General features: G+C 41.6%; 1 protein-coding gene across 2 annotated transcripts in view; it reads left to right on the top strand.

Annotated features, from left to right (window-relative positions):
• NLGN4X (neuroligin 4 X-linked) overlaps positions 1 to 23,481 on the top strand; it is a 381,836-nt gene that overhangs the window by 216,283 nt on the left and 142,072 nt on the right. For both annotated transcript variants that reach the window (XM_056558849.1, XM_056558850.1), the window contains one exon: positions 10,366 to 10,518. In XM_056558849.1, coding sequence (XP_056414824.1) covers positions 10,366 to 10,518 — 153 coding nt within the window. The remainder of the gene's footprint in view (positions 1 to 10,365; positions 10,519 to 23,481) is intronic.

Here is a 23,481-nt window from a genome sequence, read left to right as displayed (position 1 = left end):
GGACAGAAAAAAAAGAAATAAAAAAAGAAAAGAACTTCATCTGGAGTATACAGCAGCTGATAAGTACTGAGCACTGTGTTTCAAAAAGAAAATAATTTCCTCTGTAGTATTCAGCAGCTAATAAGTACTGGAAGGCTTAAGATATTTTAAATAAAAGTAATTTACAAATATGTTCAACTTTCTGGCACCAGTTGATATAAAAAAAAATGTTTTCCACCGAAGTTCCCCTTCAACCCCTTCCCGCAGAATGGCATATATAAACGCCGGGTTGTGCAGTGCGTTCGCGCATCCCGGCGTTTATAAATGACATTCAGTTAACCCGGCGATGCGCAGCATCGCACGGGTTAACTGGCAGAAGTCCTGCTGTTTCCAGCAGGGGACAACTTCTGCTTCACCCCCAGGACCATCCATTGATGGTCCTGGTCAGCGATCACTGTGATTGGTCCCTGTGGACCAATCACAGTGATCTGGGGTGAAAGTTCAGATCCCCCGCACTGCCCGCCCCTGGAAGTCGGGCAGAACGGGGGACAATGGCTGCGGGGGCTCGCGGGGACCTGCGGCATAGGGGGGAACATCAGGGGACCGGCGGATTTACCTGGCGGGACCGAGGAGCAGCGGCAGGACCGGCCACGTGGACGAGCAGCGACGGGACCGGCAGGTAAGTATATGGTCCTCAGAAGCAGCAGTGAAGATCTTCACTGCTGCTTCTAGGAGTTTGAAAACTACAAATCCCAGCATGCCTAGACAGCCTTTGGCTGTCTGGGCATGCTGGGAGTTTTAGTTTTGCAACATCTGGAGGGCCCCAGTTTGAAGACCATTGTATAATGGTCTCCAATCTGTGCTCTTCCAGCTGTTGCAAAACTACAACTCCCAGCATGCACTGACTGTCCAGGCATGCTGGGAGTTTTAGTTCTGCAACATCTGGCCCTTCAGATGTTGCCGAACTACAACTCACAGCATGCCCTTCAGCTGTCTGGGCATGCTGGGAGTTGTAGTTTTGCAACAACTGGAGACACACTGGTTGGGAAACATTGTCTGTTTCTAACTCAGTGTTTCCTAACCTGTGTGCCTCCAGCTGTTGCAAAACTATAACTACCAGCATGCACTAACAGACCATGCATGCTGGGAGTTGTGGTTTTGCAACAGCTGGTGCACCTCCCCCCCCCCTGTGAATGTACAGGGTACATTCACATGGGCGAGGCTTTTACAGTGGGTTTCTCGCATCTTGAGATGCAGCAAATTTTGCGCCGGGAAACTCGCTGTAATCCCCCGCCCATGTGACTGTACCCTAAAAACACTACACTACACTAGCACAAAATAAAATAAAAAGTTAAAAACACTACATATACACATACCCCTACACAGCCCCCCTCCCCCAATAAGAACGTCCGGTACGCCACTGTTTCCAAAGCAGAGCCTCCAGCTGTTGAAAAACAACAACTCCCAGTATTGCCGGACAGCCGTTGACTGTCCACGCATGCTGGGAGTTTTGCAACAGCTGGAGGCACCCTGTTTGGGAATCACTGGCGTAGAATACCCCTATGTCCACCCCTATGCAAATCCCTAATTTAGGCCTCAAATGCGCACGGCGCTCTCACTTTGGAGCCCTGTCATATTTCAAGGCAACAGTTTAGGGCGACATATGGGGTATCGCCGTACTCGGGAGAAATTGCGTTACAAGGTTTGGGGGGCTTTTTCTTCTTTAACCCTTCATGAAAAGGAAATGTTGGGGTCTACACCAGAATGTTAGTGTAAAAAAATAAAATTTTTTACACTAACAAGCTGATGTTGCCCTATACTTTACATTTTCACAAGAGGTAAAAGGGAAAAAAGCCCCCCAAAATTTGTAACGCAATTTCTCCCGACTACAGAGATACCCCATATGTGAGCGCAAAGTGCTCTGGGGGCGCACAACAAGGCCCAGAAGGGAGAGCGCACCATGTACATTTGAGGTGGTTTGCACAGGGGTGGCTGATTGTTACAGCGGTTTTGACAAACGCAAAAAATACAAAACCCCACATGTGACCCCATTTTGGAAACGACACCCCTCACGGAATGTAATAAGGGGTGCAGTGAGAATTTACCCCCCACAGGTGTCTGACGGATCTTTGGAACAGTGGTCCGTGAAAATGAAAACTTGTACAGCCCACTGTTCCAAAGATCTGTCAGACACCAGTGGGGGGCAAATGCTCACTGTACCCCTTGTTACGTTCCTCAAGGGGTCTTCCTGCTATTAACCCTTGCAAAAATGCGAAATTTGGGGGGAAACACACATTTTAGTGGAAATGATTTAATTTTTTTTTACATATGCAAAAGTCGTGAAACACCTGTGGGGTAATAAGGCTCACTTTATTCCTTATTACATTCCTCAAGGGGTCTAGTTTCCAAAATGGTATGCCATGTGGTTTTTATTTTGCTGTTCTGGCACCATAGGGGCTTCCTAAATGCGACATGCCCCTAGAGCAAAATTTGCTCTCAAAAAGCCAAATATGACTCCTTCTCTTCTGAGCATTGTACTTCGCCCATAGTGCACTTCAGGTCAACTTATGGGATACCTCCATACTCAGAAGAGAAGGGGTTACAAATATTGGGGGGTATTTCCTGCTAGTAACCCTTGGAAAAATGTGAAATTTGGGGGGAAACACACATTTTAGTGGAAAAAAAAAATTTTTTTTTTACATATGCAAAAGTCGTGAAACACCTGTGGGGTATTAAGGCTCACTTTATTCCTTGTTATGTTCCTCAAGGGGTCTAGTTTCCAAAATGGTATGCCATGTGAGGGTTTTTTGCTGTTTTGGCACCATAGGGGCTTCCTAAATGCAACATGCCCCCCAAAAACCATTTCAGAAAAACGTACTCTCCAAAATTCCCTTATCGCTCTATCTCTTCTGAGCCCTCTACTGCGCCCGCCGAACACTTTACATAGACATATGAGGTATGTGCTTACTCGAGAGAAATCGGGCTACAAATATAAGTATACATTTTCTCCTTTTACCCCTTGTAAAAATTTAAAAATTGGGTCTACAAGAACATGCGAGTGTAAAAAATGAAGATTGTGAATTTTCTCCTTCACTTTGCTTCTATTCCTGTGAAACACCTAAAGGGTTAAAATGATGACTGAATGTCATTTTGAATACTTTGGGGGGTGCAGTTTTTATAATGGGGTCTTTTGTGGGGTATTTCTAATATGAAGACCCTTCAAATCCACTTCAAACCTGAACTGGTCCCTGAAAAATAGTGAGTTTGAAAATTTTGTGAAAAATTGGAAAATTGCTGCTGAACTTTGAAGCCCTCTGGTGTCTTCCAAAAGTAAAAACTCGTCATTTTTATGATGCAGACATAAAGTAGACATATTGTATATGTGAATAATTTTTTTTTTTTTTGTAATATACATTTTCCTTACAAGCAGAGAGCTTCAAAGTTAGAAAAATGCTATATTTTCAAATTTTTCATCAAATTTTAGGATTTTTCACAAGGAAAGGATGCAAGTTACCACAAAAATTTACCACCATGTTAAAGTAGAATATGTCACGAAAAAACAATCTCGGAATCAGAATGATAACTAAAAGCATTCCAGAGTTATTAATGTTTAAAGTGACAGTGGTCAGATGTGCAAAAAACGCTATGGTCCTTAAGGCCAAAATGGGCTTGGTCCTGAAGGGGTTAAGGAGCATTTTAAATGAATCACAGCATTTCATATTAGTATTTATAAGCCAAATAAAGAGGGGGACCAAAAACTATCTTTCCATCTTGTTTTTCTCTCAGTAGGTTTCACTGTTGATTTTCATTTACAAATGCTCCATACAAAATACCAGAATACTACCTTAAGTGACCTTAAAGGGGTACTCCGGCGCTTAGACATCTTATCCCCTATAGGATAGGCGATAGATGCCTGATTGTGGGCGTCCCGCCGCTGGGGACCTCTGTGATCTAACACGCCGCACCCCAGTTACGTCACACCTCCGCCCCCATGTGATGTCACACTCCGCCCCTCAATGCAAACCTATGGGAGGGGGCGTGACAGAATAAAATCAATAACAAATAAAGAATAATGTTTTTGAGATTTTGAAATGCACAATGCCCCCCTAAGATATGCAGAGTTCATTTAAAGGGGGAATTCGGTGGAAAACCTTTTTTTTAAATCAACTGGTGCCAGAAAGTTAAACAGAATTGTTAATTACTTCTATTAAAAAATCTTAATTCTTCCAGTACTTATTAGCTGCTGAATACTACAGAGGAAATGATTTTCTTTTTGGAACACAATGCTCTCTGCTGAATCACAAGCACAGTGCTCTCTGCTGACACCTCTGTCCATTTTAGGAACTGACCAGAGCAGCATATGCTTGCTATGGGGATTTTCTCCTACTCTGGACAGTTCTTAAAATGGACAGAGATGTCAGCAGAGAACACTGTGCTCGTGATGTCAACAGAGAGCTCTGTGTTCCAAAAAGTAAAAAAAAATAAAACATATTCTGTAGTATTCAGCAGCTAATAAGTACTGGAAGGATTAAGATTTTTTAATAGAAGTAATTTACAAATCTGTTTAACTTTCTGGCACCAGTTGATTTAAAATAAAAAAGTTTTCCATCAGAGTACCCCTTTAAGTCACCTATGGCAATATCTAAGTTTACATATCTCTACTTAGTCACCAGAATTAAAGGCAAAATAAATTCTACAAACCAAATGTATATAAACATCTAAGGCTACATTCACATTACAGAATATTTTTCGGGTGGAGTCAGCAATCAAATTGACGCTGGGACTGCATGGATATGCGCCGTAACTATTTGCTGCAATGTAGTCTGAGCAGATGTCTGCTGAAAGGATGCTCATTCTTTCAGTGGAGTTTGTAATTTCGGTACACCAGATCCCCATTGAAGACAATGAAAGCCTGCTGCAGGGGAATTTTTGTAGTGTTAATGTAGCCTCAAAGTGCTATTACATGTTGTGTTCATGTATGCATCTAGTGAACATCATTATTGCTAATTGCATTTTTCACTTAGACCCAGGGACTAAAGTGGAATATGTATGAGCCCCCTTAGGGCTCATCTACACTATGCACATTCAGCCTGTGGAATTCCAGTGGCTAAATGTCGGCTTGCAGCAAGTGCTGTCGAACACTTTGGTGGTTGTATCGCTCAGACATTGCCATCTTCATAGATGACAATGCAGTCCCAGAGAAATTCCGCTCAAAAAATGAACAGTGGACATTCCGCCAGCTGAATATCCACAGAGTTAACAAGCCCTTATTCACATCATTGACAAATATCCAGTTAGGTGCAAAAGTTGATCACCTGTGCTTATCTTCACTATATAGTAGAAAAAAAAAATAACTCCCATAAATGTGACAAAAACAATACATATATATAGAAAAAAAAATTATGATCAATATTTGCTGTTCTGTATGCAAACAATAGGGCCATAATATAACAAAATATTATAAACATATTGTTAAAAATATTTTTTATTTAAAAAAAAATATGAAGCAGTAAAAAAAATAAAAAATAAAAAATAAAATAAAATGGTATTCTTAACCCTGGCAAAGCAATGGCAGGATTACTTTTCTGTCATTTATAGTGACATTACAAAAACATTCATAAAAATGTAATACCATTAAATTTGTGCCTCAAAACTTTTGACAATAACCCAACCTATAACTAATCCTACGATAGCTACCTAAATGTAGAAATTATAAATTGTGCGTGACAGAAGAAAGTGAGGCAAATACTATAATATTCCTACAACCTAAAGTCAAACTTGCCTTGTTTCATAAGATTTCAAAAACAACTTGCTTGAAAAAGTTTAACATTTTTGCTAAATGTCTAACTTTTGTTCTTACTTGCACACATTTTAATCTCTTGCTGATCTATAGCTTGCAAATTCTGCTTAGTCAATGCTTCAATGCTATTTTGTCAGGGGTATACTTATTTTTCATTTTTATATCAACTGGTGCCAGAAAGTTAAACATATTTGTAAATTACTTCTATTAAAAAATCTTAATCTTAATACTCATTAGCTGCTATTTGCTCCACAGGAAGCTCTTTTATTTTTGAACTTCCTTTCTCTCTGACCACAGTGCTCTCTGCTGCCACCTCTGTCCATTTTAGGAACTGTCCAGAGTAGGAGAAAATCCCCATAGCAAACCTATCCTGCTCTGGACAGTTCCTAAAATGAAGAGCACCCCTTTAATGACTTTATTTGAACATAATTATGTTTTCTGTATATATTCCTACTTAATCAACCAAAACTATACAAGTTGAATATTTTATTTTTTTAAAGCTTCTTAAATTTATATTTTACATAATCAAAGAAAAAAATATATATTTCTATAAATTATGTAAATCTAAATGTTGGCTCTATTTTAATTCAAATCCACTTTAAAATACAATTTTGCAATAGTACTGTGCAAATTTCTATAGAGTGAAAAATATGCAATGACTGCAATTTTATAATGTGCACGCTCACAAGCCTGTACAATGTATTTATTCTGATTTTATGGAAGACTGCAATGCAAAGATATACTATGAGACAAGTTAGTAATAATAGTATTTTTAAAGTGTACCTCTAACGTTATGTGAAAAATGAAAATAGTGAAGCCCTGTGGAGGATTTTTGTAAATTACATGAATTTTTTATTTAGTTTGTAGATACTTGAACAGAAGGGCCATTGCCCGTGCTCCATCCACATATAATATCATGGTAGGTGACAGAGCTTCAACCTCAGTCTCCATAGCCAGCACAAAAACTATTCCCATAGAATTTGATGTAATTGTTGGATTAAAAGATAGAGCATGAGGCTCCGTATTCTATCTTGTGGTTACATGTGGCTGGAAATATGGGCAATGACTGCTCCATTTTGGTATTTAAAGGCCAAATTGAAAATGCATTTGCAGGTTAGGGATGTGATCAAGGCCCAAGAAAGGAGAAAATTAGTTATACAGGCAAAAAACTCTAGGTTAATTGAAATGTTGTCTCAAATTGGGACTACTAGAGGAATGATCTCCTGGATATACTGGAGCCTAATGGAGGCCTATTGTAAAAATCATACAGCTGGTTTAAGAGAAAGGTGGGTAGAAGATATAGGCCCTATTACAGAAGAACAGTGTGGGGCAATTTTCCCTAGAACTTCAGTTAGTGAGGTACAACAGTTATCCAATAAATACTTAAAGGGTACCTCTCATCAAAAAAACATTTGATATATTATAGATTAATGTATGCAGAATAACTTTACAATTGCATGTTATTAAAAAATATGCTTCTTTCTATTTAATTTTCCCCTTTGAAGAAATGACCACTAGGGGTCTCCTTACCAGTCCTGGCAGCAAGCATTTCAGACTCATGCTGGAGTCCTAAACACTACAAGCTGCCAGTCTGCTTTGTTCACAATGGAGAACACTCAGAGCTGCCAGCCTGCTTTGTTCACAGCCTGTTTGGCTGTGAACAAAGCAGGATGGCAGCTCTGAGTGTTTAGGACTCCACCATGAGTCAGAAATGCTTGCTGACAGGACTGATTGGGAAAAATACAATAGAAAGAGGCATATTTTTCATTAACATGCTATTGGAAAGTTATTCAACATTCATTAATCTAAAATATATCAAAAGTTTATTTGATGAGAGGTACCCTTTAATACAAAGTCTATTGTACCCCGAAATTTCTGCTACATATTGGTGTAACAGAAAATGATAACTGCGCTAGATGTCAGGCCCCAGGTGCAGATCTAATCCACTTAATGTGGAATTACCCTAAATTAAGAAGGTATTGGGCATGGACAGTATATTCAGATGTGTATTGGTACTTGAAGTATCAAAAGAAACTGAGAAAGCAATATTGTTGATATTATATGCTGCACATAAAGTAGAACCCAATACAGTTGGCGAATTTATGGGTAAGATGAATATGAATTCAAAGAAAATATGAGGCCCTATTGAATAACTGGTTACAATAATGTAAAGTTGAATAAGAAGTACTCTATAAGTAGACCAATGACTACGTACACCTTGCTGTCAAAAGGATAGGTGGGGCAGATAGGGGAGGGAGGGAATGCTTTGCTATTTTGTGATATTTTTGGATGTGATATGATGGAGGTAATGTAGGTTGTATATTGTTTATGTATTCTGTTTTAATATGCATGAAAAATAATAAAAGACAATTTTAGATAATAAAAAAAATGCATGTCATTTCCAGAATCTTCTATCGGGCTGTACTATAGTCATTTTAAATTGCAGGTATGCTTAAAAGGAAAAATTGTAAAGTCCTATTGATGTTTAATCTTGACTTGAGTGGGGGAGGGGGGCAGAACTGGCAAGTGTATTCAATAAAATTAAGTTTTCTATAAATGTGATTTACAGATGTGTCCTTTCTTATGTTTGTTTGTCACATAACAAGGTGTGAAATGACCAGCACTGAAAAAAAAAATTGTGATAATCTTTTGGGAAATGTTTTTGTGTCTCTACGCTGCCACTTTGTGGTTATGGTGCCATTTAATATGTGGCACTAATGTACTACATTTATATCTTGAGAGAGAAGTAAAGGTATATATATATATATATATATATATATATATATATATATTTTTATATATATATATATATATATATATATATATATATATATATATATACTCTTCCAATTGGTCAGTCTATTTCATTTAGGCCTTCTAAACATCATATTATGGTTCTGTTGTTCTGTTGTTCATACTTTTATGTATGTCAGTTTCATATTGAGGAATATAGAAGGCCTCGTAAGATCTGTATAGCATGCTCTATTAGATACTGTATGATACCACAGAAAGGAATTAAAGTAGCACAAGGAGTCCTTATAGCCTAGATTAGAGCTGTGAGCTACCATACATTTTTCTTGCTGAACGAGGCCAAAAAACAAATATCTCTTTTATCCACAGAGTTTAAAGAAATGCCTTTATAGAAGCATTGCACAAAGTCTTGGATTTAAATATTCCTTTTTTATATTTAAATGAGTGTTCTATGTGTTAGCTTTTATGCTAAAATAGGTTAAGCCTGCTGAACAGTAGAACAGAAACCTTACCCTTTCCTACCACCACTACTGTCACAGAGCCCAGTCTTACTGCGCACCATTCTTAGTGTCAATGCCAAGACAAGACCTGCCTCGCAAGCCAATCAGCGGCTGAGGTAAGACCCCACTGAGTCCACTGATTGGCTAGGACAGATCCCTATATTTACACTAATACAAGGAATTGTTGTGCAGTCAGACTCATGACTATTGCAGTGGTTACTAGAAGGGAAGAAGTTAAAGGGGTCATCCACCATAAGGTGATTTTAGTACATACCTACCAGACAGTAATGGACATGCTTAGGAAGGATCTGCGCTTGTCTTGGAGCTAAATGGCTATGTTGTGAGATTACCATAAGACTGTGGCTATCTTTTTGTGAACTGGTATTTCCTGTTTGATTTTTCCTTCTTTGCCTACTAATCCCATAACCCCAAATAGCAGCCATCCCCCCCATTGAAAAATAAATGAGCTGCATCCATTCAAAAGACCTGTGTTTTTCAATCATGGTGCCTACAGCTGTTGCAAAAATACAATTAGTTGCAGATAGATCTTTCTCTCACCAAGTGATCACACCACCCATTGAAGCAGACAGGCTCCCTGTCATCAGCTGGCTAATGATGTCAGGTCTCGGCCGCATTGCAACCTGGGAAAAATCTGAGACAACAGTCATTTTGTATGCTGTTAAAAATAGAATATCGGGGTGAAAATCACATAAGAATTGTGAGAAAACCATCACACACAGGTATATACACTATATTATGAACTACACCCACTCTATAGACCCTGTAGCATAGTCAAATAAAAAAATAAAAACCCTGGAATACCCCTTTAGGTATAGTTTTGTATTCTATTTTTAATCAGTCTGAGCTATCTGTAATGTTTCCTGACCATCAGAGATCACCATACGGTGCACACTTTTCTTTCTTCACTCTATAACTAAATAGAATAGTATAAGCATTTTATATAGTACAAAAACTCAGGTTTGGAATATCACAATAATTCTTTTTTATGTCTGTATTTTGTTGGAATTGCCAAAACCAAAATTGATAAATAATTTCAAAATACACATAAAATGTCTAAAATGTTTAAGTTTATCGTTTTCTTGAAGAACACGCTATCATAATTATTTTATTTGTTATTAAATGTGGGGAAACCTTACTTAACCAATAAAAATCTAAATTCTCTTAGACATAATAAGCAAAATATGATATACTGTAATATACTGAAAACTAAGGGTAGGTGCTTATAACATTTTTAACAGGAAGAAATGTTTTAAAAATATATATGTTTTCATATTTGAACTCTATTATGTGATCCTTACTTATATTTTCTTTTAGATATCCATGATCCAAATAATAAGAAACCAGTTATGGTTTACATCCATGGAGGGTCCTACATGGAGGGTACTGGAAATATGATTGATGGAAGTATACTTGCAAGTCATGGAAATGTCATTGTCATTACTGTCAACTACAGATTAGGTGTTCTTGGTAAGTCAATCATTATTGTACTCTCAACTTGATTGATCGCCATTTCTTTGTCCTCTAAATGTAATGCTGATATTTTTCTTAGTAAGGATTCCAGAAAATACACATTTTTACTAGAGTTGAGTTATGAGTCTACACAAAGAATAATAAGCCTATAGACATAATCTGGAAGGATGAAGGTGAACTTGTTCTGGTGTTTCAGGGAATTTTCTTTCATATCTAAGCAAAAAGTGTTTGTTGTGTTCTTAAAAATAAAATTAAAAGTAAAAAATGAATAATGTTACAATCTTTTATAAAACCTGGGTGACAAGTGAAATATGTCCTTGAATTGTACCATATGGCTCTAAGACAAGAAATATGAAGCACACAATTCTATTGAGCTGTAGGCTTTAACATTCTATACTAAAAAGTTTATTCAGCTATTGTGGGCAGTCAGTAAAATAAAAGCCTTAACTCAAGGTAAACATTTTATTTATTTTAGTTATATTGTGTTAACATCATATATGCCATAAATAAAATACTGGACATAGTTGTTTCTGCTTAAGGAAATAGTCTGGGATTAGAAAAGAAAAGTTTTGCCAGGCTTAGCTTGTGAATAGGAATGGCGCTATTCTTTAAATAAGGTATTCAATGACAACTTGTAGCTCTAACCAAAACAGTGAGTGGTTAGTTTACATACATTCAAATTAAGGATACTAAAATATGTGGGCAGCAAAACAGGGTACTCCAGCTCCACAAAAATAGGATAGAATCACTTGTTTATTTAGGCTTCATATTAAAATCCCAACATGGAAAAACTTTTTCCATGTTGGGATTTTAATATGAAGCCTAAATAAACAAGTGATTTTATCCTATTTTTGTGGAGCTGGAGTACCCTGTTTTGCTGCCCACTGCTTGAACTGAGGATATGGCTCAGCGTCTCCTCCTGTGCTCCATGCTATGAAGTTTTCTCAGTCAAGAACTGTTCTTCTGTGATATTAAAATATGTGTTCACTTGGTTTAACACCTGGGTAAATACACATGAATGTGGTTTCTGCTGTGGTTTAACACAAAAACTATTACCATAATCTGAAAATACATGAAACACACAGTGATGCAGTAAAATATTGTCAAACATACTTCTAGCACATACACAATATGTAAAACATACACTTTTGAATTGTAAAATTAAATCAATAATAAGGAAAATGTCAGCTTGACATGTGATCACAATATTTTTACTGTATCACCTTGTGTAGCATGGATTTTTAACATTAACCTTTTTCTGTTGAACATTAACTATTTCTGCTATATGTACATTGTAAGCAAGTAGCTGGTAAAATAGGAGGTATGTTGCCTCAGTTCTTGCCTTACTTCTTGCCTCAGTGACATAAGACTGCGGTTTGGGAGTGACTGAAGGTTCTGGAGATAAAGTCACTCCCATACTACTGGTGTGTGTTTGTGTGTGTGTGTGTGTGTGTGAGTCATAAATCTGATCTCACAGGTGTGTAAGCAAGGCCAGAGAGCATCAGAGTGGAATTGCTCTGAAGCAGATCAGCTTGTCTGTGGTATGTTGGATACTGATGCACTGCACTAAAACTGACTTTTGAACTGAATGTGCCAAGCTTTGGGTGAGAAGCTCAAAAGTTTATGTAAATAACCTGATGTGAAGGATGTCTAAGTTTCTTCTCTGCCGCATGCTTCAAGTGGAACTTTTTGCTGTGACATTGCAATAATCCCAGGATTACGGCTGTTTGAAAGGTTCAATTTTACATACATCTGGTGGGCATGCCCCTTTTAATAAACCCCATGATTTTATTTGCCCTGGCAGCAGCTGCCTGACACTGTCGCTACAGTTAAATGTAATGTTAATTTAAATCATTTTCCAGGTCAGTCATCCATATTTTCCCATTTAATACATATTTTTCTCCCCATGTGCATTATCTTGAATTTATCAGTGTTAAACCTCCTCTGCCACTTCACAGCCCAAACCTCCAAACTATCCAGATTCAGTTGGAACAGTGCACTGTCCTCTATTGTGTTATCTACTATATACAGTGCACTGTCTTCTATTGTGTTAACCACTTTACAGAGCTTGGTATCATCTGCAAAAATGTTACTTTATAACTCCTTCACATTCTTACCCAGGCCATGTAAATCGCAATAAAAGTTTTATTCATCTGGTGGCAAGTGCCACTACTTATTTCTATCCCTAAGGATTCATTTTAAAAAGGACAGTGAATGCTAGGCACTGGGAGATGACAAGCCTTTTCTATTTGAAATAAAGTTAAAGCCAAAGTGCAGATAGTCCACCAAACAGTGAAATTCCAAACTGTGTATGAATCAGGGCAGCCAAGGGCTAAAAAAAAATAAAAGCTAAAAAAAACCTCTCATTTGTTATACTAACAAGTCCTCTTTAAAAAGTCTGCACAGAAGTTTACTACTAGACAAAAGATATTAACCTGGAGATGAGCTATTAATATTCTAATATTCACATTGCTGCAAATAATGTTGTATTGATTTATATAAGACATTCAGGATTTTAAAGTTAAACATATATATGAATCAGAGACATTACACAAAAAGGTTAAAATTAAAGTGTTGGCCCTTTTAAAAGTGATAAGGGAGAAATGATAGATGGTGATGAGTAAAAAGCCTATATATTTAACACATTCTCCTCCACTGTACTCACAGAGGAAAATTAATTGCCAGGTAAAATATAGAGCGATAACATCCAGGTAAAATAGAGCAGTATAAGGTAAATTCCCTAGTACATGTCACCTGTCTAACCCAAGAAGAAGAAGCGTGCCACCTAAAAATAAATAAAAATAGGCAATTCACCAGGTCCAGATGGCATTCACCCCTGAGTTCCAAGGGAGTTAAGTATTGTAATAGAGAGACCATTATTTCTAATATTCAAGGATTCTATAGTGAACGGGTATGTTCCCCAAGACTGGCACATAGCCGATGTGGTGCCAATATTCAAGAAGGGGACAAACATTTAACCTGGCAATCATAGACTTGTTAGTTTAATATCCATTGTTTGTAAATTGTTTTAGAGTGTTCTAATAACTATGTATAAATATATCAGGGAACAGTACAGAGATCTTTCCCATAATCTAGTTATACCAAGGACTGCATCTATAACAAGAGAGAATCCTCTACGTTTGGAGGAAAGAATGTTTCTACACCAGCACAGACGGGGGTTCTTTACTGTAAGAGCAGTGAGAGCATAGAACTCTTCCCCAGAGGAAGTGGTCTTAGAGAACTCAATAAAAGAGTTCAAAAGAGGCCTGGACACATTTCTGGAGAGTAATAATATTACAGGTTATGGATTCTAGATTTATAAGGACAGAACGCTGATTAAGGGATTAATCTTGAGGCCCTATTTGAAGTCAGGAAGTAATTTTTCCCCCTAGTATCAGCCTCATGAGGGTTTTTTTTTTGCCTCCCTAAATTTGATGGAGTCTGGTCTTTTTTTAACCTTAAGAACTATGTTACTATGCTAATGGTGGGATTTAAAAACCTTGTTGCTTATATCACCTACAGATATTGACATTACACTCCACATCAGTAGATGCACCCTAATATATATATATATATATATATATATATATATATATATATATATATATATATATATCCAAGGAGCCTTTTATTAATCCCATGCAGAATTGCAATTTAATTGCAAAATAGCAATTTTGTATGGGATAAAAAAAACTCCAGCTTTTGCACAATATCCTGAGCCTGTTTTGTACTGTGATTCCTTGAACTTTTGTATTTGCACCTAGGTTGGCCACCTGGCTGAACACTTGCATAGAGGCTTCCACCTCATGCTGTCTTTATCTATACATATACATATATATATTTACATCCTTGTAAATAAATGTTCAACTCTGTTAAGAGCCTTAAAAGTGACTAGAGATTATGAGCCAAACTAGATTTTACTCCAAATGGAAAAGTCACCCATCTGTAGAAAGCTATTTCTTGCCCCTTGTGAGTATTTCAGAATAAAAAAAAGGACTTTTAAAATTCTGATAAACATTGCTTACTTTTTTTTTTCTTGCCCAGTAAAAAAGCTGTGAGATAGAAATATAACATTGGTAATTATTCTGCATTTATGTATTCCTTATCTGTATAAAATATCACTTAAGAGGGCCTTGGAATTGTATTAGCATTACATCTTAAGTTGATGGATGTAATTGGATTCTTTGCAAATGCCTACAGGTAAAAGTTAGTGACTGGGACAAATTATCACTTTCCATCCTCTCCATTGTGTTCCTTAATCGAAACTAATGGCTTTCATCTAGAGCAAAGTAAAGACTCATTGTTAAGTAATTTATCACAGTGAGATTTGTTTCTGTAATAGTACTGCGCATGACGCAGAGCATTGATTAGAAGACACTTTAATGAGCAGTCTCATATCCCATTTATAAAAGAAGAAAATAAGGAAAACCTTATGAGGGCCAATTTGGATTTGGATTGCTTGCTGTGCCTGAAATGGAATACTTGCTGGGTCTGCAATTTAATACTCCCACAGGAATGTAAACACACAGCACAGTGTAAATGATAAACCATTCTTTAGGCTTTGTGATGGGCTAAACATACAGAGTTACATCAAATATTAAACAAAAATACTCTTGGGTCTAATTCCAATGTGTTCATTGATCTAAGTGGTTAACAACATTTCCAGAGTAGACAGACAACAATCAGAAAACCACTCAGCAAGGTTTCAGTGTAATGTCTATGCACTAATACCATGGTGTACATTCTAAATAAAAAAAAAATTTTAAATAAATTAAATACATACCGTTTAGTCTTTCCTGGTTTGTTGATTACACTAAAAATGCCTGAATAAAATGATGTCTGTAGACAGATTATAAAAATTTATAGAATATAGTAGATATATCATTTTTTTTAAACTTGCATTGTCCTTAATATGTGCTATTTTTTGGCCTTCAGGATGCAATGATTTGTTTTTTCATTTTTTTTTTAGTTGGGACAAGTTGTATTTTTTAATGATGACTGTAAAAAAAAAAAAAAAAAACAGGTAAGAAAAACTTCTAGAGAAAATAAAACTATCCTAAATGTATATATTTTATTTTCTTATAATTTATTATTTTTGTGTCATCATGCTCTAAGAATCATAACTGTTTTTAGATTGTGTCGACAAAGCTGTGTGTGGGCTTATTTTTTGAGAAACAAGGTGACATTTCCGTTTTTATTGTGGGATTTACAGGATTTTTGATTACTTTTTCTTCTTTTGATGGTCATTTTTTAGTTCTGGCATTAAACCCCTTAAAGACATGCACCATAAATGTAATGCACTGCAGTATATTTATGACATAGCTATGTAATGTGTGCTCAGGAACTGCTCTCACTGGTAATGACGGACATCAGTGATCAAGCTGATCATAGCATTTATAGCAAAATTTGCAGTACCGGTGGTCTTATCAGACCCACTGCTGTGCAATCAGGGGGGTCTGAATGACACAAATAGCCACCGAAGGTCTCTATCCTCCCTATGGTGTGCAGGATGGATGAGCTTCTTGTGCAGCCTGGAGAGTCAGGATGTACAAGAAGATCATCGTTGGTACTAATCAGTACTATGATATTACATAGTTCTGAACAGTAGTACATAGCAGTTTACTGATTTAAAAAGTGTAAGATACATATATATGGTAAAAACATGTTTTTAAATATATGTGTCTGTCAGCATAGTGTCCAGAGCATGGAGGTGCTACCAGGAGACATGCCAGTACATCAGGAGACGTGGAGGAGGCCATAGGAGAGCAACAACCCAGCAGCAGGACCGCTACCTCCGCCTTTGTGTAACGAGGAGCACTGCCAGAGCCCTGCAAAATGACCTCCAGCAAGCCACAAATGTGTATGTGTCCACTCAAATGGTCAGAAACAGACTCCATGATGGTGGTTTGAGGGCCCAAAGTCCACAGGTGGGGATTGTGCTCACAGCCCAACACCGTGCAGGACATTTGGCATTTGCCAGAGAAACCCAAGATTGGAAAATTTGTCACTGGCGCCCTTTGCTCTTCACAGATGAAAGCAGGTTCACACTGAGCACATGTGACAGCACATGTAGAGGCTGGAAACGCCGTGGTGAACAATCTGGTGCCTACAACATCCTCCAGCATAACCGGTTTGGCGGTAGGTAAGTAATGGTGTGGGGTGCCATTTCTTTGGGGGGGGGGGGGGCGCACAGCCCTCCGTGTGCTTGCCAGAGATAGCCTGACTTCCATTAGGTACCTAGATTAGATCCTCAGACCTCTTGTGAGACCATATGCTGGTGCAAGACAATGCAAGACAATGCTAGACCTCGTGTGGCTGGAGTTTAACAGCAGTTCATGCAAGAAGAAGGCATTGATTCTATGGACTGACCCACCCGTTCCCCAGACCTGAACCCGATTGAGCACATATGGGACATCATGTCTCGCTCCATGTTGCACCACAGACTGTCCAGGAGTTGGGAGATGCTTTAGTCCAGGAGGTCTGGGTGGACATTCCTCAGAAGAGCATCTGCCACCTCATCAGGAGCATGCCCAGGCATTGTAGTGAGGTCATACGGGCATGTGGAGGTCACACACACTACTGAGCCTCATTTTGACTTGTTTTAAGGACATTACATAAAAGTTGTATCAGCCTGTAGTGTGGTTTTCCACTTTGATTTTGAGTGTGACTCCATATCCAGACCTCCATGGATTGATAAATTTGATTTCCATTGATAATTTTTGTGTGGATTTTGTTGTCAGCACATTTCGGGGGAGCCACCCCCTTTCCTCAGATCTGCGTCATCTCTTTTTATACATTGTTTTTATTTTTTTTACTTCAATAAACCACTCCAATATTTTGAAATATTTCTGGTCTGGACGTTACTGTTACGCCGAGCGCTCCGGGTCCCCGCTCCTCCCCGGAGCGCTCGCTTCACTCCCTCCGCTGCAGCGCTCCGGTCACGTCCTCTGACCCGGGGCGCTGCGATCCTGCTGCCAGCCGGGATGCGATTCGCGATGCGGGTAGCGCCCGCTCGCGATGCGCACCCCGGCTCCCCTACCTGACTCGCTCCCCGTCTGTTCTGTCCCGGCGCGCGCGGCCCCGCTCCCTAGGGCGCGCGCGCGCCGGGTCTCTGCGATTTAAAGGGCCACTGCGCCGCTGATTGGCGCAGTGGTTCCAATTAGGGTTTTCACCTGTGCACTTCCCTATATTACCTCACTTCCCTTGCACTCCCTTGCCGGATCTTGTTGCCTTAGTGCCAGTGAAAGCGTTCCTTGTGTGTTCCTTGCCTGTGTTTCCAGACCTTCTGCCGTTGCCCCTGACTACGATCCTTGCTGCCTGCCCCGACCTTCTGCTACGTCCGACCTTGCTTCTGCCTACTCCCTTGTACCGCGCCTATCTTCAGCAGCCAGAGAGGTGAGCCGTTGCTAGTGGATACGACCTGGTCACTACCGCCGCAGCAAGACCATCCCGCTTTGCGGCGGGCTCTGGTGAAAACCAGTAGTGGCTTAGAACCGGTCCACTAGCACGGTCCACGCCAATCCCTCTCTGGCACAGAGGGTCCACTACCTGCCAGCCGGCATCGTGACAGTAGATCCGGCCATGGATCCCGCTGAAGTTCCTCTGCCAGTTGTCGCTGACCTCACCACGGTGGTCGCCCAGCAGTCACAACAGATAGCGCAACAAGGCCAACAGCTGTCTCAACTGACCGTTATGCTACAACAGTTGCTACCACAGCTTCAGCAGTCATCTCCTCCGCCAGCTCCTGCACCTCCTCCGCAGCGAGTGGCCGCTCCTGGGATACGCTTATCCTTGCCGGATAAATTTGATGGGGACTCTAAGTTTTGCCGTGGCTTTCTTTCCCAATGTTCCCTGCATCTGGAGATGATGTCGGACCTGTTTCCCACTGAAAGGTCTAAGGTGGCTTTCGTAGTCAGTCTTCTGTCCGGAAAAGCCCTGTCATGGGCCACACCGCTCTGGGACCGCAATGACCCCGTCACTGCCTCTGTACACTCCTTCTTCTCGGAAATCCGAAGTGTCTTTGAGGAACCTGCCCGAGCCTCTTCTGCTGAGACTGCCCTGTTGAACCTGGTCCAGGGTAATTCTTCCGTTGGCGAGTATGCCGTACAATTCCGTACACTTGCTTCAGAATTGTCCTGGAATAATGAGGCCCTCTGCGCGACCTTCAAAAAAGGCCTATCCAGCAACATTAAAGATGTTCTGGCCGCACGAGAAATTCCTGCTAATCTACATGAACTTATTCACCTAGCCACTCGCATTGACATGCGTTTTTCTGAAAGGCGTCAGGAACTCCGCCAAGATATGGACTCTGTTCGCACGAGGCGTTTCGTCTCCTCGGCTCCTCTCTCCTCTGGTCCCCTGCAATCTGTTCCTGTGCCTCCCGCCGTGGAGGCTATGCAGGTCGACCGGTCTCGCCTGACACCTCAAGAGAGGACACGACGCCGTATGGAGAACCTCTGCCTGTACTGTGCTAGTACCGAACACTTCCTGAGGGATTGTCCTATCCGTCCTCCCCGCCTGGAAAGACGTACGCTGACTCCGCACAAAGGTGAGACAGTCCTTGATGTCTACTCTGCTTCTCCACGTCTTACTGTGCCTGTGCGGATGTCTGCCTCTGCCTTCTCCTTCTCTACAGTGGCCTTCTTGGACTCTGGATCTGCAGGAAATTTTATTTTGGCCTCTCTCGTCAACAGGTTCAACATCCCAGTGACCAGTCTCGCCAGACCCCTCTACATCAATTGTGTAAATAATGAAAGATTGGACTGTACCATACGTTTCCGCACGGAGCCCCTTCTTATGAGCATCGGATCTCATCATGAGAGGATTGAACTTTTGGTCCTCCCCAATTGCACCTCGGAGATTCTCCTTGGACTTCCCTGGCTTCAACTTCATTCCCCAACCCTGGATTGGTCCACTGGGGAGATCAAGAGTTGGGGGTCCTCTTGTTCCAAGAACTGTCTAAAACCGGTTCCCAGTAACCCTTGCCGTAACTCTGTGGTTCCTCCAGTAACCGGTCTCCCTAAGGCCTATATGGACTTCGCGGATGTTTTCTGCAAAAAACAAGCTGAGACTCTACCTCCTCACAGGCCTTATGATTGCCCTATCGACCTCCTCCCGGGTACTACTCCACCCCGGGGCAGAATTTATCCTCTCTCTGCCCCAGAGACTCTTGCCATGTCCGAATACGTCCAGGAGAATCTAAAAAAGGGCTTTATCCGTAAATCCTCCTCTCCTGCCGGAGCCGGATTTTTCTTTGTGTCCAAAAAAGATGGCTCCCTACGTCCTTGCATTGACTACCGCGGTCTTAATAAAATCACGGTTAAGAACCGCTACCCCTTACCCCTCATCTCTGAACTCTTTGATCGCCTCCAAGGTGCCCACATCTTCACTAAATTGGACTTAAGAGGCGCCTATAACCTCATCCGCATCAGAGAGGGGGACGAGTGGAAAACGGCATTTAACACCAGAGATGGACACTTTGAGTATCTGGTCATGCCCTTTGGACTGTGCAATGCCCCTGCCGTCTTCCAAGACTTTGTCAATGAAATTTTTCGTGATCTGTTATACTCCTGTGTTGTGGTATATCTGGACGATATCCTAATTTTTTCTGCCAATCTAGAAGAACACCGCCAGCATGTCCGTATGGTTCTTCAGAGACTTCGTGACAACCAACTCTATGCCAAAATTGAGAAATGTCTGTTTGAATGCCAATCTCTTCCTTTTCTAGGATATTTGGTCTCTGGCCAGGGACTACAGATGGATCCAGACAAACTCTCTGCCGTCTTAAATTGGCCACGCCCCTCCGGACTCCGTGCTATCCAACGCTTTTTGGGGTTCGCCAATTATTACAGGCAATTTATTCCACATTTTTCTACCATTGTGGCTCCTATCGTGGCTTTAACCAAGAAAAATGCTGATCCCAAGTCCTGGCCTCCTCAAGCAGAAGACTCCTTTAAACGACTCAAGTCTGCCTTTTCTTCGGCTCCCGTGCTCTCCAGACCTGACCCTTCCAAACCCTTCCTATTGGAGGTTGATGCCTCCTCAGTAGGAGCTGGAGCTGTTCTTCTACAAAAAAATCCTTCCGGGCATGCTGTCACTTGTGGTTTTTTCTCTAGGACCTTCTCTCCAGCGGAGAGGAACTACTCCATCGGGGATCGAGAGCTTCTAGCCATTAAATTAGCACTTGAGGAATGGAGGCATCTGCTGGAGGGATCAAGATTTCCTGTTATTATCTACACCGACCACAAGAACCTCTCCTACCTCCAGTCGGCCCAACGGCTGAATCCTCGCCAGGCCCGGTGGTCTCTGTTCTTTGCCCGATTTAATTTTGAGATTCACTTTCGTCCTGCCGATAAGAACATTAGGGCCGATGCTCTCTCTCGTTCCTCGGATGCCTCAGAAGTTGATCTCCCTCCGCAACACATCATTCCACCTGACTGCCTGATCTCCACTTCTCCTGCCTCCATCAGGCAGACTCCTCCAGGAAAGACCTTTGTTTCTCCACGCCAACGCCTCGGAATCCTCAAATGGGGTCACTCCTCCCATCTCGCAGGTCATGCGGGCATCAAGAAATCTGTGCAACTCATCTCCCGCTTCTATTGGTGGCCGACTCTGGAGACGGATGTTGGGGACTTTGTGCGAGCCTGCACTATCTGTGCCCGGGATAAGACTCCTCGCCAGAAGCCCGCTGGTTTTCTTCATCCTCTGCCTGTCCCCGAACAGCCTTGGTCTCTGATTGGTATGGATTTTATTACTGATTTACCCCCTTCCCGTGGCAACACCGTTATTTGGGTGGTCGTTGATCGATTCTCCAAAATGGCACATTTCATCCCTCTTCCTGGTCTTCCTTCTGCGCCTCAGTTGGCTAAACAATTTTTTGTACACATTTTTCGTCTTCACGGGTTGCCTACGCAGATTGTCTCGGATAGAGGGGTCCAATTCGTGTCTAAATTCTGGAGGGCTCTCTGTAAACAACTCAAGATTAAATTAAATTTTTCCTCTGCATATCATCCCCAGTCCAATGGACAAGTAGAAAGAATTAACCAGATCCTGGGTGATTATTTGCGACATTTTGTTTCCTCCCGCCAGGATGACTGGGCAGATCTCCTTCCATGGGCCGAATTTTCGTATAACTTCAGGGTCTCTGAATCTTCCTCCAAATCCCCATTTTTCGTGGTGTACGGCCGTCACCCTCTTCCCCCCCTCCCTACCCCCTTGCCCTCTGGTCTGCCCGCTGTGGATGAAATTTCTCGTGACCTTTCCATTATATGGAGAGAGACCCAAAATTCTCTCTTACAGGCTTCTTCACGCATGAAGAGGTTCGCGGATAAGAAAAGAAGAGCTCCCCCCGTTTTTTCCCCTGGAGACAAGGTATGGCTCTCCGCTAAATATGTCCGCTTCCGTGTCCCTAGCTACAAGTTGGGACCACGCTATCTTGGTCCTTTCAAAATTTTGTGTCAAATTAATCCTGTCTCTTATAAACTTCTTCTTCCTCCTTCTCTTCGTATCCCTAATGCCTTTCACGTCTCTCTTCTCAAACCACTCATCCTCAACCGTTTTTCTCCCAAATCTGTTCCTCCCACTCCTGTTTCCGGCTCCTCGGACGTCTTCTCGGTCAAGGAAATTTTGGCTGCCAAAAAGGTCAGAGGGAAAAATTTTTTTTTAGTAGACTGGGAGGGTTGTGGTCCTGAAGAGAGATCCTGGGAACCTGAGGACAACATCCTTGACAAAAGTCTGCTCCTCAGGTTCTCAGGCTCCAAGAAGAGGGGGAGACCCAAGGGGGGGGGTACTGTTACGCCGAGCGCTCCGGGTCCCCGCTCCTCCCCGGAGCGCTCGCTTCACTCCCTCCGCTGCAGCGCTCCGGTCACGTCCTCTGACCCGGGGCGCTGCGATCCTGCTGCCAGCCGGGATGCGATTCGCGATGCGGGTAGCGCCCGCTCGCGATGCGCACCCCGGCTCCCCTACCTGACTCGCTCCCCGTCTGTTCTGTCCCGGCGCGCGCGGCCCCGCTCCCTAGGGCGCGCGCGCGCCGGGTCTCTGCGATTTAAAGGGCCACTGCGCCGCTGATTGGCGCAGTGGTTCCAATTAGGGTTTTCACCTGTGCACTTCCCTATATTACCTCACTTCCCTTGCACTCCCTTGCCGGATCTTGTTGCCTTAGTGCCAGTGAAAGCGTTCCTTGTGTGTTCCTTGCCTGTGTTTCCAGACCTTCTGCCGTTGCCCCTGACTACGATCCTTGCTGCCTGCCCCGACCTTCTGCTACGTCCGACCTTGCTTCTGCCTACTCCCTTGTACCGCGCCTATCTTCAGCAGCCAGAGAGGTGAGCCGTTGCTAGTGGATACGACCTGGTCACTACCGCCGCAGCAAGACCATCCCGCTTTGCGGCGGGCTCTGGTGAAAACCAGTAGTGGCTTAGAACCGGTCCACTAGCACGGTCCACGCCAATCCCTCTCTGGCACAGAGGGTCCACTACCTGCCAGCCGGCATCGTGACAGTTACTTCTTATTTTGTAACAGCAGTGCCATCCAAAGGGTTACTTTCCTCTGCTTTACCTACTCTCTTCAGGATTGGATCATCCCTTCTCCTGCAACCCTGGCACAGCAGCAGTTCCTGGCTTCTTCAGTTACCCCCTTTGTTGGATTATATGCAAATTTTTTATTCACTCCAGGTGAGCGGCCATTACTTAAGGGCTTGCAAAGTCCGTTTTTTTCACTCTATTCCTTACAGGGTCTAAGTGTTAATACACAATGCGACCCCCCCCCCCCCCCCCCCGCCAGTCTTCCTTTTTTTCTCTTTTCTACAGGTAGATGTTAGGTATCCTATATACAAAATAATTATAAACAAAACAAAAAACACTGTACCACACTTCTCATTCTAATTAAACATTGCATATCCTAGACCTAGCTGTTCACAAACCAATTAAAGTGACAGACTCTTTCATCAGAACATTAGAAGCTTTT

The sequence above is a fragment of the Hyla sarda genome, chromosome 2, assembly GCF_029499605.1.
Source record: "Hyla sarda isolate aHylSar1 chromosome 2, aHylSar1.hap1, whole genome shotgun sequence".
NCBI lineage: Eukaryota > Metazoa > Chordata > Amphibia > Anura > Hylidae > Hyla > Hyla sarda.
This window is presented reverse-complemented; position numbering and strand designations above follow the sequence as displayed.